This window comes from Pholcus phalangioides, unplaced genomic scaffold, assembly GCF_987345545.1.
Source record: "Pholcus phalangioides strain wild (caught in Gottingen) unplaced genomic scaffold, Ppha-v1.0 ptg000022l_1, whole genome shotgun sequence".
Lineage (NCBI taxonomy): Eukaryota > Metazoa > Arthropoda > Arachnida > Araneae > Pholcidae > Pholcus > Pholcus phalangioides.
Window position 1 is genome coordinate 16,888,965 of NW_028301615.1, and position 18,012 is coordinate 16,906,976.

General features: G+C 39.4%; 1 protein-coding gene across 6 annotated transcripts in view; it reads left to right on the top strand.

Annotated features, from left to right (window-relative positions):
- Nucleotides 1-18,012, top strand: part of LOC149069530 (muscleblind-like protein 1) — a 603,178-nt gene that overhangs the window by 548,092 nt on the left and 37,074 nt on the right. For all 6 annotated transcript variants that reach the window (XM_089249796.1, XM_089249795.1, XM_089249797.1 and 3 more), the window contains exon 5: nt 4,069-4,299. In XM_089249796.1, coding sequence (XP_089105922.1) covers nt 4,069-4,299 — 231 coding nt within the window. The remainder of the gene's footprint in view (nt 1-4,068; nt 4,300-18,012) is intronic.

The following is an 18,012-nucleotide window of genomic DNA, read 5'->3' on the forward strand; positions in this document are numbered from 1 at the left end:
TCTCTTGCCTCCCTGTTGGTTGTGTAGTAACTGTACTTTGCTTTGCGTATTCCTTTAGGATTGGATTGCATTTTGGGAGTATGTGACCCTTTCTCTCGATCCCGTCCCTTTTTTTTTTTCCTGTTATGTATGTTGAATAGGAGTTAGGAGAACAGAGAAAAGAATAGGGATCTCTCTGAACGAACATGTCAGGGCTACACATTATTCACTGGGATCTCGGAGAAATATATACTATACATGCATGCTTTTTTTTTTTAAATCCGGTTCTTCGTGTTTCTGTTCTATATCCAGGGATGATTTTTCTCTCAGTTTCAGAAATATGTATCTGCGAATGTTTATGAGAGAGTTGGATTATGTAGTCTAGTTGGTGAATGTTATTTTCATGTAAAGAAATTCGTCCCCGTCTGATGGCAATTATTATATTCCGTCTTGATTACGATGACAGACTTTAACAGCGAATTAATTTTTTTTTTCAAGAAAAAGAGGGTGTTGCTTCCGTCTGCTTCCACTTGTGCATGAATGGGATTATCCTCCTCTGGATATCATTAGGAAATCCATTGTGTAAAAACATTAATTTTAAAGGCTTGTAACACCTTCGAAGCTTTGCATCTATGAGTTGCGAACGCGAGTCGGTCTCCCATTTGGAAATGTCTCTCCGCAGAGAGCAGCCAGACCTTCAACACGATACTTGCATTACACGGAAATTCAGTCATCTGTCACTTTCACGTCAAATATTGGAGGCCGATGGCAGCACAATTAAAACACGAAACATGCATAATTCTGACAAAATAAATACATTAGCGACCGGGCATACACACACACACACACATAACACGTTCCTATATGTAACCAATTTGTTAGAAATTCCCCCAGAGGAAAAAAATGTTTATACGAGGTATATGTACAATTAAGTAGTTAGTAGTAGTACAAAATGTTGAATGTGCTTCTAAGAGGAAAAATTTTGGGGCAAGATTTTTATGAAAACTGGAGTATTTTGCAAAACAGAACAAACCGAACACTAACCCAGATAATATCCCAAGTACATTGCCATACTAATATTCCAGTCTGATATCCCTGGGTATACAGGATCTATCATCTCTTTGTGGAGGACCTTCTAGTAGATTGGTTCTAGTTTCTTTTCTAGTTTCTAGGTTCTTTTCCTGGCAGAGACTGCACACGGAACACTGTTTTTTCCTTGATATAAAGGGATGAGGAAAAAATATCTAACTCTCAAATTTAGTTTTTGTCTGTACCCTGATAAGGATCCGGTGGTCATTGCAAGAAACATATTACTATGGGTTGATGTATCTTTTTGGTGATAAGCGTCATAGAGTATAAACCTGTATGGGAATGGAACGCATGGCTCCGTGTATTTGGAACGAAGAAAAAAGAATAGAAGTTGGACAACAAATACTTCACAAAGTCAATAGGCTTGAAGCACTAATGTCCGTCAAAGTCAATGAATTGGTCAATGAATCATGGAAAGTGTTGCCACCGTCCGTCCGGTGATTACCTTGCTCGTATAGTGTCTGTGTGTGTTCGGAGTTTTTTACAAATGATGCCTGAGACACTACTATCGTCACTAAGCGTGTTATTGCTTCGTTTCAGTCATTTACGAAGAATTAAGATTTGATTTATGTTCTCTTAAGGGATTACTTTTTTTTCCTCTTCATATTCTCCCCCCCCCCCCCCCACAAACATCATCTCATCTGTAGCGTTTGCTAAAGTACTTTTTAGTTCCCAAATAGAAGTGCCATCAAGAAAAGATACAGCCATCTTTGTAAAGATTCGTTTCTTCTCTTTTTTTTTTCGGCTGAGGGGAGATTATAGTGGTGTTGGTGGTGGTATATCTCTCTCTCTCTCTATCTCTCTCTCTCTCTCTCTCTCTCATGGTGACAAAATTGGGAGCTCGAGAACTGTGAAGCCAGAGCGTAAGATTTATGGTACTTCGCTAATGGTGGCCGAAATGTCGTACGTATGGAGGAAAGGTTTTTCTTTTATTATTATTATGTTTTTCTTCTTTCTGGAGGTTCGTTATTTCACGCTTTTAACGGTTCTTCTTCTTCTTCATCTAAGGCAAAGCTGTCGTGAAAGTAGGAGAAAAGGGGAATAAGTTAGAGGTCAAGTTGGTAGTGGTAAGGATCGTAAGCCGAAGAAAGGGAGAAAAAAAAAACTCTTCTTGAGAATGTCTTCTCTCCTGTGTGGATCGAAGGTTTGGTGTGGACAAGATGTAGAAAACCTAATGGTCGGACGTGGTGGATGGATAAGGGCCATTGGGAGGGAATCATGAGAAGATAGGAACGCCCTGGACTAAATTAGAGCTGCCTTTTCCTATATTTTTTTCCCCCTTATCCTTTCTACAGATACTGAAGGCAAACAGGACGAAGACTTGTTACCGAAAGGTTGTCCCTTATATACCCGATCAATACACTTCTCCTAGGCCTCTTTTTTTTCTCTCCTACGGATCGTCATTCATTGTATTATTCTGTGAGCAGGATACCTTCTCTTGCTCCCCCCCCCCCTGCGATCCTTTTCTGTTTATTGTACCGTACAAAAATACATAAAATGAAACTGATTTTTCTTTTTATTCATACGTATTTGTGACTTTTCCATGGATAATGGGGATAAATCCGGAAATTAAATGTTGCTTCCTCGTTCTCTTCAGAAATGATAATAACGTCGAACTTTTCAGAGAGAATTCGTGAAAGCAAACTATTTGGAAAAAAATACGATTTTTTTATCATTATTACGAGTTGAGTCGTAAATTTTTAGGTTATATCTCCTTTCTCCCCCCCCCCCACCATCCCTTTTTTATTTATTCAGTTTTAATGCCAAGCTTTTTGGTACCTCATTCACGTTTTTACTCTTTTTATTATGTGATCGTAATTCTTGGTTTTAATATCTTGTTCCCGTGTACGATCTGGCTCGTAATTTATCGAAAAGTTTGATAGTAATCTCCAGGTTCTAGTTCCCCCCCCCCGTGCTGTCAGTTTTACTGGCGATACTGGCAATTGGGAAATTTCTCTGCGAAAGTGAGGATTAAAATCAATATTAAAATTATCTGAATTTATAAAGCTCGTAATCAGACATTTTAAGAGCGAAAATATAATGCATAAACTGGGGTGGAAGGAATATTTGGATTTATCTATTTTAGTTGATCAAATGAATAAATGACGAGAATCTCTGACTATGAAATATTATATTTTATAAGATTTCGCAGATTCTCGTCCAACCTCCGTTAAAAGGACACCCCTTTTTTTTAAAGGGGCGGATATCCTGATCCGTGTCCCTTTGAAAAAGAACAACTCAATATATCCCTCAAACGCGGTGTTGATCAATGAAATGTCCCTTTGAAAAAGAACACCTCAGTGTCCCTTTCAATGAAAACTCATTTGCCTCTGATAACTGACACCTTTATTTGAAAGGGAAGCTGGTGGGATCCGTGTATCTTTAAACAAGAACTCGTTTGCCTCTGAATAAAGGACACCTATATTTAAGAAATGGATGTCTTGATCCGCTGTCCCTTTGAATAAGAACTAAATTTTCCTCTGAATGAAGAACATCTTCATTTGAGGAACTGATGTCCCGATCCATGTTCCTCCGAATAAGAACCGAATTTTCCTTTGAATAAAAGGACAACTCTGTTGAAGAAACGTTTCGCCTGATTCGGGTCACTTTGAATAAGAACTCATTTACCTGTGAATGAATATAGGACACCCCTTCATTTGAGGGGCGGATGTCCGGATCCGAGTTCCTTTGAATAAGTACTCATTTACCTATGAATAAAGGACACCTCTATTTGAGGGATGGATGTCCGAATCTCCATGGTCCTATGAATAACGGACTGCCTCGGTTTAAGTTACAAAAAGTGTCGTCCCGTAAGTGTCTCACTATTTACGTACCTATTGGAGTTGACTGCCTTAGCCTGATGGCAAAGAGCCATAAACTATAAAATAGCAGACAGTACATGTATTTGTAAATTTTTGGAAAATATGTAGTTTTTTTTCTATGAGATATTTATTTGATGACATTTTTTTTTTCTTTCTTTCTGTCTATGTGTGGACGAAGGTCTGCTTTTCCCAGGCGTCCAGCAACCCTTACATCCCAGCAGCGTTAGCAGGACAGTCGTCGTTCAGCCCGTACTTGAGCCCGAGCCCGGCCATGATTCCCGCTGGTGCCATGATGCCGGCCGGCACCGATCCGACAACGATCGGGGCGCCGCCGCCACCCCCGCAATTGACATCCATCGTGACGGCCCCCATCCTGACACAGAAGGTGCCCCGGACAGACAGACTAGAGGTGAGTATTTTGTCATTGTCTCTTCTATTTTTTTTTCACTTATCAGTCGATCAGTTTGCATTTAAATGTTTGGCTTATTTATCTTGTAAGTAGCGTACTCCATGCGGCATGTGTTGTAAGTGATGCTCTGTATAAAAATTACAGGCAGGTGAGTTCGAGCTCGTATACGTGTTGTATTTTTGTGACAGTAATTATGCCACATTTTGCGGAATAACGTGAAAAAAAAGAAAGAACCTCTCATCTACGCAACTTATATTTGAGGAGCTTATTTGCAAAAGGAAACATTTCCACTTTTGCTAAATTTGCAGTAGAAGTAAAAAAACGTTTGTTTTACAAAAGTAGAAAATACCCCAACAGGTAGCAGCATGGTAGAAGAATATTTAAATATTATGTTTCTCGATCAACATTAAAGGGCCGCATTCGAATTTTGGAAATTTTCCGTTTTGAAAGAAAATTAGTGGAAAACTTTTGTGTGAAATTTGAGCTGGTCAAGTCTGAAAAATTGGAAATTTATACGTCACCTGTTGATCCCAGAAGGTTTTAACTAGCCCAGGAAGGTACTCTTACTGCCCTCTCGTCATTAACACGAGAAACACGATCATTCTACTTTAGAACCTCCCATAACGGATACTCTCATTAGCGGACACCTCCAGTGACGGACACTATTTTGAATTACATCGACTGGAATCGGTGTATCTTGCTATCCATTTACGGACACTACTCGTTAGCGGACACGATTTTCGGTCCTATGGGTGTCCGTTATGTAGAGATGGAAAATACCGAAGTGTATGAAGAAGGCGGATATGTTCTTTCTCTTTCGATAGAAACGACTAACTTCACGTAGTAATTTCTACCAAAAATATTCCTGTTTGCATAATATTATCCCAAAGATTCATAAGTCGTTAAAAAGTGCATTTCGGGAAAAAAAATGGGAATGTTTCCTTTAAAAAATAAGCTTCTCATTTGCTAACGCAATAGTTTTCACATCCTCGACCGGGGTCCCTGTACAGGATTTTTGGGGCAGGACCATACTTTAGGCAAGCTCCTTATATTTAATTTTTGGTGTATTTACAGACTGGAAAATTTAAAATATTGGTCGATCTCCCTCCCCCCGGCTAGACCCCCCCCCCTAAGGTCAGCGTCTCCCTTTAACAGGACCATGGATGCAGCTGTTTATAATTTTACCCTCATTGACAAATACGGTCAAACTCGTTTATACTGCGAAGTTCGAATGGAAGATATAGGTGCCAAACTGAGACGTACTAAACGACATCGGAAATTCCTCAAAACGTTGTCGTTACAACCAAGGTTGACATTTTCAAGATCTTTTCAAGTATAAAGAAATATAATCAGATGCAAACAAAATAGTGTGGGAGGGAAATAATTCTTTTATTAGAATTAGGGTGACCACATATTTGATCAAGAAAAATACGGGAAATCGGGATCACAAATACGGGACATCGTGAATTCTCGCTAAAAATGTTGCCGATTGTCGGCCAAATCACAAATTATTCCTTACAAATAAATCTTGTCGAGAAATTCACTGCTGTAGTAAATCCGCAGTGGATAAAAATTTATTTCACGAAAAAAAATAGTTGAACGCAGATAGGGCCGTCTTAACAGCATCACAGGTCCTCGGGCAGTGATTTTTCCAGAGTCCTCTTTATCTAGCAATACCGGCTACCCAATTTAAATAAAAGTTGTCGAAAATTTAGCCCGATCTCATTTTCATAGGGGTGTTTCTGTACAGAGCAGCACCCACCCCCCGGGCTGTGCTCTGATTGGCCCATGCGTTAACACGGCACTGAACACGGCAAATATGCGAGATTAATATTGATATTTACAGTCATAATTACCGTAAGATGATCTATAAATTATGCAAAAATCAGCTTCATCCTTGGTTTTAGTAAGGGTTATGAATTGAAGTAAGTTTCTTTGGAGAAGGGCAAAATTACAAAAAATGTTCCTTATACCTGTCATATTATCACTCTAATTATGATAAATAATACGTTATGTCGTTATGTTAAGGGTCTTTCTGTTTTCATCGACGTTATAAGCAAGTTTCGTTAACATCATTCTTTATGGGAATTAATCCGAGGTGCCATTACAACCGAAATCGTTATATCCAAGGTGTTATTACAACCGAAGTCGTTATAACCAAGGTGTTATTACAACCGAAGTCGTTATAACCAAAGTGTTATTACAACCGAAGTCGTTATAACCAAGGTGTTATTACAACCGAAGTCGTTATAACCAAGGTGTTATTACAACCGAAGTCGTTATAACCGAGTTCAACCCTATTGTCGTCACTAACCACATCGTAAGCACAATTTACTAAACGGTGTCACCCTTGATAAAATTTTATGGCGTTCCTGGAAGCCACGACGCACACCTCTTTGGGGAACCACTTGCGTATTCGCATACTTAATTGAAATTATACTATTCAATTGAAGGTCGAACTGTGTACGAAAATCTTCAACTTTCATCTTCTTACCTGAATCTCGTGTTCTGGCAACTACTCTCTCTCTCTCTCTCGTATTTTAGTGAGCATTTGGTGGCGTGATACCAGTAACGTACTGGCTTCGAGAGTTCGTGATATATATTCCCGGCGTGGTGCAGAAGTTATCGTGTGGCTTTCGAACTGTGGCACGCGTTGACATGTCCAGCAACACGCGAGCAATTAACGGCCGTTCAATCATTCGAGAGTCGGTCCTTCGAGCTTCGATGGATACAGTAGTGCTCCTGTCCACTATGACTGGCTACTGCGTAGTTTAATTGCCTTATTACGTTGACAGGATCGGTGGGATGTAGTTCTGTCGCGTTCGATTTAATTCAATTTTCTGACGTTCGTAGTCCGTTGCTTGAATACGTATACGTATTCTCAAACTCGGTCTTGAACCGTAGTGGCTTCAGGGCAGGAACTTGGGGGGCATCTTTCTCGGGCGGAAAATTTTAGGCGAAACAAAGAAAACCGTTATAAAATTATCTAATTTTAAAGTGGTTGGGGGCAGCAAAATCGTGTTTGCCTTAAGTGGCAAAATGACACAGAAATCCTAGTTACGCCCCTTCCTCGTATACAGGAACTTCAGAAAATTCACACGAAGTCTACGTGTTATTTTTCTTTGTTTTGAATTATGTCAAGCTATACTGTAAACCATAGCTGGACAAATCTCCAAACATTTACATGTCCGACTGGGCATGTAACTTAAAATAACAGATGCCCGAAAAATATTATCACTTGAAAAAAAATAGCGAAAATGATATATATATATATATATATATAGTTTTTTCTTAATTGAAGTTCTGCAAGAAATACGAAAATTCAAAAGGAATATGGTTACCATTTAAAAATCTTATAGTGTCGAATTGTGTAAGGCAATGGATAAAATTACCTATTGGCCTTAAAAGCCTGGGCCTTGTACGGTTTAGTTCAGATGGCTCTTCAACCTTTTTCCTCATTGTAGGCAGCTGAAATGAAGTAATATAAATGATAAGAATAACTTGCTTGCAAAACGATGAGAAAAAAAAAAAGTTGAATAGTTTCAACAGCCCAGTTGCAGTACATGATTCCATTATGAACCCAGTTGCAGTACATTATTCGATTATGAGCCCAGTTGCTATTCCATTATGGGACCAGTTGCTGTACATGATTCCATTATGAGACCATTTGCAGTATATGATTCCATTATGAGCCCAGTTGCAGTATATGCGAGCCCATAATCGCATCGGGCTGCTAAATAAATGTTAGGACAATGAAAATACATTGGCTATACATTTACGTCATGCCTGCCAAAGAAAGCATTTCTGGTGAACACTGTGTGTGTAGGAACCACTTGCATCATCATCGATGAAAAAATTAAAAGAACACGAAAATGTTCTCTTTTTTTTTTGCAAATTCTCGCGTAGGGCATGTCATCGAAAAAAAATGCGTGCACGGTCAAATTTTTTACACTCCCCGGAATGTCGGGCAATCGATTTGTCTAGCCCTAGTATAAGCCGATACTGATTTGATATCGTTTAATTGCGGTTCATAATCTATTTCAAAAACTAACAGTGGGAAAATATGAGACACATCTGCTCAAAAAAAAGTCACTTCACTGCACTCCTTTAATATGGAGAATTCACTTTTAAGATGTCCTTCTTTCTCTCCATTATTTCAAGCCTAATTTGTTTCACCGAAAAACGTTTGAAGGGGATCAACACATTTTCAGTAGTGCTCTGGATTGGATTTGAATCGGAATGAGGTCGTTGGCAATCCGAGTTTCTGAATACCTAGTGCATTTTGTCCACCGATTTCTACCATTTCTGATCACTGCAGCTTTGCGTTGTCACCCTGGGACGCGTCATCACCTGGATCAGTGTTTCCCAAAGTGGGAAATTTCGCCCCCCGGAGCGATGGAAGTTTCCACGGGGGGCGGGAGAAGCTTTGGGTGCAGTATAGGATACTATGGGTTGGATTATTTTGGAGGGTGATGGAACAAAATCTTTGGGAAACTATGACCTAGATGAAAGAAAATTTCAATCACTGCAAACTATAGTCATTGGTCATTTTTGTCTCGCTGCGGTCATTTTCTGCACACGATTGGATCAGGACCTATAATTTATTGCCGATTCCGAATGGCAGCATTTGACATTTTGTTTTGTTTTTTTATACTCACCGAGAGGTTGGTGGGCTTAACCCCTGGTTGTGGGATTCCCTGAGGTAGCAATCTTTTTCTGTAGTCATGTGGTCGCCGTTTCTGTTGTACCTCCGTGTCATGAATGAACGAACGCCAGAACTTTGCCACTAGACGTATCCCGTTGCCGATATCTCTTCCAGCCCAGCTTCGTGGCAGAGTCTGGAACACTATTTTGTGTCAAAAAAAAACATACAAAATTTTCACAGCACATTTTCACCGGACAATACTGTCGCGATTAACAGATTTTGTGGTGATTACAGACGAGATGGGATTGGGAGTTGGAGAAAAGTTTCGGGGTTTAGTTAAGACGGATGAATGTACACATATTAGGGGATGGAGGTATGTTTTAAAAGCAATTGAGGCCCCCCCCCCCCATGGCATCTCATCTGTTATCTTACACTTGCCATATTATATACACAGGATACAAAAAGAAAAAGAAATGAGAATCTTATTGTGAAATAAAAGAATCCATGGGAGCGAGTCATCTCTCGCTTAACACCTTATTGGTGAGCAAATGGGTTTGATAACTTGCGGACTAGAAGCCAGCATCAGTTTTATTGGGTTGAGTTCACTCGCTCCGATGGATTTAATGAAAATATAAAAAAATAGAAGTATTGTGTGGGGGAATATATACAATTAGGGATCACCCGTGGCATCTCGCTTCGCACCTTATTCGGTGAGCAACATGAATACGACAATATGAGTACGCACGTGTGTTGTGGACATGAAATGCATGAAGAACTCGAATGAGCACTTGAAAGGAAACAGAAATACACATATACACACATTTATATACAATAATATATACCTCCGTGTCAGAAAAGTTCCTGACAAGGACGAACCGTGTATTGAACCCGACACTTCACTCAGTGGAGGAGCAGTCATTTTGACGGTTTTTTTATTTTGAAAACGCTATACTCTTGACAGTATTTGACGTACACGCTCCATTTTTCATGACTTTACATGATTTCTGTACTTATCTCTGTGTACAAAAATTTGAAGATATTAAAGGTTTTGTTTGGGAGATATCTATGGCCTAGAGCAGTCATTTTGACAGCTATACGCAAATTGTATGTTTTCTCCTTGTGGTAGGCAATGGTGTATACTTTTGCTTTTAGGTTTATTCCCTATCATTCCCTGATGGCACACACAACACAACATATACAATTCACAAATAACATACCAAGAAGAAAAACTAAATAAAATATTTTGCATCATGTTACTTTACAATCTAAAGAGTCTATTGACAAGAACAGTATTGTATCCACAATCAAAACCCTATATCTTACTGAGCTATAACCTCTGTTATCAAAGTTGAGGAAACTTTCTTTTTTCTGATCTCTTCATGCCACCATCTGCTATGAAAGGTTTCTAGGAAACAGGGGTTCATTCATTTTGTTTGTTTGTTTTGTTTTTTGTGTGTGTGTGTGTTTTTAATTGTATACTCATAAGTTAATTTGTAGTATGAAATTTTAATAGTGCCCTAGTTTTTCCTCGATAGTGCAAATTTACAGTGACATAATTGTATACTTTACCCATAGCTTGCGCAAGCAACTAAATAAAGTGAATAAAAAAGACCGTGATATACATATAAAAATGTGTAGATCATCAAAATGGAGCAACGATGTGATATAAACTGAATGTTTATCTTTTTTTTCATGGTAAATCTTGTCCACAGTTGCCCTCTAAATTTTCATATTTATAGTTGGAAGTCATTTCATGGACACCCTGTATGCTTAATTAAACCCAAATTTCTTCAAAATTAACAAATTAACCCTGTGAGATAATGCTTGTTATTTTTTATTGTAAACATTTAGTGTAATTAAATATATTGCACCAAAAAGAAGCAGCAGTTGACTGCCAGTGGCCCTTTTAGGTGTAACGTACAGTCCGGTCCTTCTAGTATTACTCATCCTTTGGTTCTTTAGGCATTAAGATAAGGCATTCATATGATAGTAAATACGCCCCCCATATCCTTAAATAGAGTTTTGATTTTGACAGGAACCCCCCCCCCCCCCCCAGAAGATTTTTAGCTGGCTCCTTATATTAACTTTCAAGGAAATAGGCTTTTATCTTATCAATCTGGGCTACCACGCCCTAACTATAGTCACTACGTATTCTAAAGAAATTAATTTTTTTGGCATACTATTGATGACCCAGCCTAGTCCATTTCATAAGATTTCCACTAAGCCTTGCTCATAGTATGCAATGCAGTGCAATATACAGAGTATCCCATAAGTCGGAATTGAGATAAGTCGAAAAAAAAATTACTGAGGAGGTCCCAGAATGTAGGGTCAACAAAACGCATGGGCATCCTGGGTAGAGCATGTGGATAAGGAGTTTCACGTTTACGAGACATTGCTAAACAAAATAATGTCTAACACATGATATAAGATTTTGAATTGGGTTGACTGGCACTTACAATCTTTTCCCGGGGGTTCATGCTAAGTCCATGTCCGGTCATGCCGTTAGTTCGTTACAATTTGCCACCTCTACTTTCCGTACAGGTATGAATGAATGGCTTTACGAATTTTGTAGAGAGAAGTAATGTCATTTCTTATAGAAGAGTGAATCTCGCCGAAAAATATCCAGGTTGAATCCTCTTCACGTTGTGGAGGAGGAGGGGGGGGGGAAAGGAAATGGAAAAGAATGGAAAAAGGCTTTTATCACACTTTGACCATACGCCACAACCACTCTAAGAACAAACTAAAACAACCCCAGAGAAACAAGATGAGGAGGAAAAAATAACACAAAAACACACACACTCGTATATAAGTGAAGTGTTTTCTTGTCCCCGATAATTGCGGTGGCCTCGAGGATAATGGCGTGCCCATTATTGTTTCAAGATCTTTAATGTCCAGCCGCTTTGGCCTTTAGGGTACTTTTGTTCCCTTCGCTTCCCCCGATCCTCGGGAAAAGTGCTTCTCTATCTCGTTGACTTCCCCCTTTTGTTCTTCGGATTCTCTTGGTTCATCCAACTGTAGGTGCCCCATTCCGTGCTCGTTGTGAATTGCTTTAAAGGTGCCGAGAACAACTGTTTGTGTAGATTTAGTCGAGATAAGTCTCTCTTTCTACAAAGTATGAAAAGAAAGAATTAGATCTTATACAAGGAAAAAAAATTCTCAAAAGATCTTAGAGAACGTCAGTATATGCTTATGATTCTCGCTGAGACTTCAGTGAAAATGCACGAGTCTCAATAGCACTAAAAAAAAACAATTACACTCTTCAGATACTATCACGTGCGACAGCGATTGGCTGCGACGTACTTCATGTTTATTCACGTGTTAGCTCAGTTATGAATGCTCTCATTATGAATGAAGATAGCTTGACTGGTCAATATGTGAAATATCTGAAACACTTCACAGTAAAAACTGGAACCTTCTTTTTTTCGTAAGGACTTGAACAAACCTTATCCACGAAATTGCGGATAGCATATACAAGTGCACATCATCATCATCTCAAAAAACTCGTTTGAGTGCATTTCAAGGGAGAAGTAAAATATAAAAGCAAAGTGACTACGCGTCAGGATAAATAAAGACACTTTACTCGAGTTTCCGAAATTAAAAAAGAAGCTGAGTGCGAGATTCAAAAGAGGGGGGGGGGGGAATGATGAGGCAAAACTGCTCTAGAACAACACACAACGAAAAGAAATGAGGTTCGTTTAGGCCCGTGAGAACGGCTCATTAACTTTCCGTAAATAAGTTTATGACTGCGAGTTATTTAGACGGCGAGACTACCTCTTTCCGCGCATACACACATAAATACTTCGCTGAAGAGAACTATAAAGGCCTCTACACAGGTATAACTGAGCGTGTGTAGGGTTCATCATTTGACCTCCACAGGTGACCTGAAGGTAGTGGTTTTTCATTCGGTATAACTGCACACTTATACCTGCGTAGGTATAACTGAGTGTGTGTAGGAGTCATCAGGTATATAACTGCGCAGTTTTTTCCCCTCCTTTCGTACTGATACCAGTAATATATACATGATCATATCTGAGCCCAGATATGATCATGTAACAGTGGGGTCTCCCAGATATGATCATGCCTCCCCGTTTTATTAATGATAATAAACAAACTTTAAATTTATAAGCAGTGATTCTATCAACTCTGCGGTAATGTAGTGGTTATAGTCTGTTTTGGAGACGGTTTGAAGAAATTCAAGTAGAAATTTTTTTTTTTTTCTTCTTCTAATTTCGTAATTTTCGCAATATTTTTTTTTCTACAATTTCATATCAAATAAAGAAATCGAAATAAAATTTTAAAAATGTCTCGACCATTGTTTAAATTCGCAATTTTGTTTCTGAAATCACTCTACTTTCAATAAATTTGCTCGAAATTATACACCGAAACAAACATATACGCTCTGTATTCAAATAATGTACTATGACAATTAATTTTTTAATAATTATTCATAGAAGGGGGTTCTTAACTAGAGGTCCCTTTGAAGAGATTTCAGGATCTTTGTGACCTAGGATATAAAAAACAATTAACTCATTGTTTTTTACATAGACTATGTACTGGACATTATTGGTGGTCTCATATTTATTACGAACGGTGTGTTGTACCGTCCCCTTTATTTTATTGGCACAAAGTGGCCCCGCTTATTCGGATAACAGATAAACGAATACCCCATTCACCAGCACCAAAATTTCTTCTTTAGAGAGTATGTTAAATCGAATATTGCGTTTCATACGTCAACTTTTAATACACATCAACCACTATACACATAATGTTTTTATTGAATAAAACACTTAGAATTAACGAGAAAAATATATTACTTAGTTAAGATAAATATATTTGAGGGTAGGTACGGGCCTCCAAGTCTGTCTTCAATTATGCATTTTTGTTCGCTGTTGAGCCGATAGATGGCGCAAACTTTACTAATTAGGAGTAAAATTCTTTCTCTTACATTAAATTTAGATATAAAACTCAAAGGGAGTTCGAGTTATCCAAAATTCGAATTAACCAAGTTCTGCTGTATATACAGTATATAGGTAAAAAGGGAGAATGAACTTGCCGAGATAATAAAATAAATGAAATATGTAATTAGAAATTAATTAATAAAATTTTAAAAAATGCATATGTGGGGACCCCTCATATATTGGTGCATTGATGTTTTTTAAACTTCCACCAATTCTTTTTAGTGATTCCATTCCCCCCCCCCTCATGAAATTAACAGGAATGTCCTGAGATATTTAGGATATAAAATCATTTTGAAAGCAGTAATGAGGCCGATGATTTCCCCCAATCGGGATGCCCTGCGGTTCTGCTAAAGTACCCCGAGATCTGACACGGATGTCGCTAGGTATTTAGTGTTCGTGTATGTATTAGATGTTCTCTAAATTCCAACTCGCGACCCACTGATGATTACGCAACTATAGTATTTCGGTTTGAAAATATTCACCTTTCTCATTTTAGAGGTAGAATTCTAAGACACCACCTCTAAAATGAGAAAGGTGGTAGTACACACATAATTACAAACAATTTTTAGTGGAGGCTATGGTCTCAAATGATTTTTTTTTTTTTATCGCATATTACGTTAACATGCAACTTAACCAAACGTATTTATGTTGTGGGAGTTATGCGTGTTTCGTGTTCAAACTGGGTGATGGCTGGTAGTGGTGGTGGTGCCGCCATCTGCCTTCTATATTTCCAAGTGAAAATTACCAACGTAAATTACATGAAAGCGATGTGCGTGTCATGTCTTCGAAATGCTCTCATCTGTTTTTCCAGATTGTTAGTAACAGTAGCAGTTTGGTGGTTTTTGTCTTATGAGAAATGGTTATCTTGTCGCGTGTGTGCGCTAGATCGCTATAGTAGTCTTACGCATACACGTGACTTATTCCGCGATTTTTTTCGCTCCTAGTAGCTTCCCGTGAAATCTCCCAATTAGGAACCTAGGCGCTCATTCACAGGACTACGACGGCCGTAAAAGCATTTGATAAACCTTTAAACAACTTCTTAATAATTCGATGATATTCACTAATTTTTTGTATAAAAAAAACGTAAATTTCGATTTCTCCTTCATTCATAAGATAGTTATCTTTACTCATTTCGTTCTTAAAGGATTCTTCATATCAACATTACAAATCATTTTGGAATTATTCTCGTCCGATTCCAAAATGGTCTTTTATTTGTGTAGCTTGCGTGACCGTATAAAAGTCTCCCTTTTATGTTGTGTGAGTTATCCCCATTCCCCAATAATCTTAGTAGGAATTATCCTTAAATTTATGGGGAGATAATAGGGGAAAGTTGGGGGAAAAAAGTCACGATGCCGAGATTGAGCGATTAAAGTCCGCATTTTTGGAATGCTGGCTTAGTGCGATACGGTTGACGAAGACAACTCCGACGACAATTCCACACACACACATCAAGTGGGGGTTTTTTTTTTTTGGTTTTTTTTTTCCACTTTTTTTTTAACCCCTTGCAGGGTTCAGCTCATCAGTCTTGTCTCAATTTAGTGGCAGGAATCTCTCGCTTCGAACCTAGCCCCATTTGCTAGAAGACATCCAAGAAGTACAGTAGTCCCCTCAAACGAGAGAGATTTATATGATGATGACTGTGATGGTTAGTGGTGACGGGAGTGGGACAGTGAAGTATATACACACACATACAACAGGCAAACGCGCTAAAAACGTACCTTAAAACCATTTCGTCTTCCATTACCACCTCGTTTGTCAACGTTGCCAATCGGACTATTATATATCTTGCGGACGATGAGGGAACAAAAGAGGGAGAGAGGGAGAAGGAGGCTTTGGATCCAATCCAACAACCATTGTTCTTCCCCGCGGGAACAGAAAAGACTTTAAATCCCCCCCATGTTTGTCTTCCTCTCTCTCTCCGTGATTCCGTTTTTGTGACTTTTCTGTCTCAATTGTGTTTACGAGGACGAAGGTGAGAGGAGAAAAGGACGTTTTCGTTTCTTGTTGGGAAATCGTTCCCCCCTCGTAAAACCGACTGCACAGTTGATGCGGTACAAAAACCGGTGTAAAGTTTTGTTTCGCACCGACGTAGAAATACCCCATTATTCTTTTCGGTCGCTAAATGAGTGGCTTCCCAGCGAGACGAGGAGGAAAGATAGAGCAAACGATTCCTAAGATGGATTGATTACCAGCTTGTACCGCAATTGACACCGCTGCGTCAACCTCTTCTTCTTCCACTGACGTTTGCTCAGTCTTCACCGTAAGCCCATCCACACAAATGACTCCATTTTTGTTTTTCTTCTCTTTGTAATTTCCATGAACGCTTAGGTATCGCTGATAAATGATTTGCATTGTCTTTACGTCGAGGGGCTCAACCTTTTAGAGAGTGCGGGCCACTTCATTGGTTCGAAAACTGTCGTGGGCCACTTAAGTGATCTGCAAATGTGCCGCGGTTGACTTAAGTTATACTTCCAAATATGAAGTCTTGTTGTTGTTGCAACATTATTACTTGACAATTATATTCAGGTGCAAATATCCAATTTTTGGTAGCGTATTTGTTAGTCCAAGCAGGGCCACAACTGGGGGGGGGGGCAGGTATGTCTTGAATTCACTCTTCAACTGCTTCTTCTACATGGCAAGGGGTGCCAAAATGCCAGTTTGCCCCGGGTGACAAAGTATCTAGTTGCGGCCAAGCACTAAAAAAAATGTAAAGAGCTTTAGGTCCTTATCTGGGAATGTGCCGCGAGCCGCTTGAGTGGTCTGGAGCTGTGGCGTGGGTCACTTCAGTGGTCCGGGAATGTGATGCGGTTAACTTTCGTGATCTGGAAATTACTCGCGGGCCGCTTGGGTGACTTGGAACTGAACTACGAGTCACTTCACTTATTTGGAAATGTGCTTCGGCCCGCTTAAATGCTCTGTAACTGTACCGAGGTTCACTTAAGTGTTCTGGAAATGTGGTGCAGGTCATTTAAGTGATCTAGAAATAATGTGATGTGGATGACTTAAATGATGATCACTTTCGTGATCTGAAATGTGCCGTGGGCCGCTTGAGTGCTCTGTAACTGTTCCGTGGTCACTCAAGTGATCTGAAAATGTTCTGTTTAGTTCATTTTTACAAAATTGCGTTTCTGGTCACGGGCCACATCAGATAACTCCGAGAGCCACGTTTGTCCCTTGGGCCAAGCCTGCATGTCTTACTTGGTCGTTACGATGAAACAAAACACCAAATCAATGGATGATCCGAAGCTTAAAATTGTAAGAAAAATATCATGAACCGATAAGAGAGCTTGTTGTGTGCTACTACCACTGAACCAGACATGCACCTTGTCACATATTCCTCTGTGGAACTTCTAACGAATTGGTACATGTTGGAATGTGTGTTTAGTGAATTTGACGTAAAGTTTGTTTCTGTGTAATGCTTGTTGTGTGTAGTGCTTCCATCTGCCATCAAGTTTTCTAACTATGAGTGAAGTGTCATGATTGAATAATTGTATTGTTGTAGGCCTGTTGCTTTCTGTGGCGTATGAAGTCTTTTTAACGGGGAGATCGGCTCGCATTCGCGCCTCGAAGTTGGGAGCCACAGGCTTGTTGTGCGCTGCTAATACATTACCACGATCATTCTTTGATAGGACGTTACCATGGACCAGTGGTTCTCCAACATTTTGGCACTCGTGACTCCCTTATCTTGGCGTTGACTCACCTGCAGTTCCCTTATCCCAGACACCACTTTAGCGGGCACCAGCAGGACAAAAATATAATTATTCCGTGAAAGAAGTGTGAGGGAGGGGTTCCTATTTAAGCTTTTAAAATAGAAGTTAAAAGTAATTATATGCCGTAAGAGAGGGTGACCACATCTGCGGGGTGACAGTTTTAAGAGAGGTTCTACTGTATTAACGTGCGTTTACATAGTGATGGGAAGGAGTTGGGCTTTGCGGCTATTAGAACAACTGTTATCGCCGTGAGAGCGTCGTGAATATATTGCGATTGCGACGGGGGATCCTCAAATCCAGAGCAAGGGATTTCTCGAATGAATTATAGTCACAGCGGTGGATACTCGAATAAATGATAGTCAGGTCAAGGAAATCGCTGGCGAATGATCACCAGGGAAAG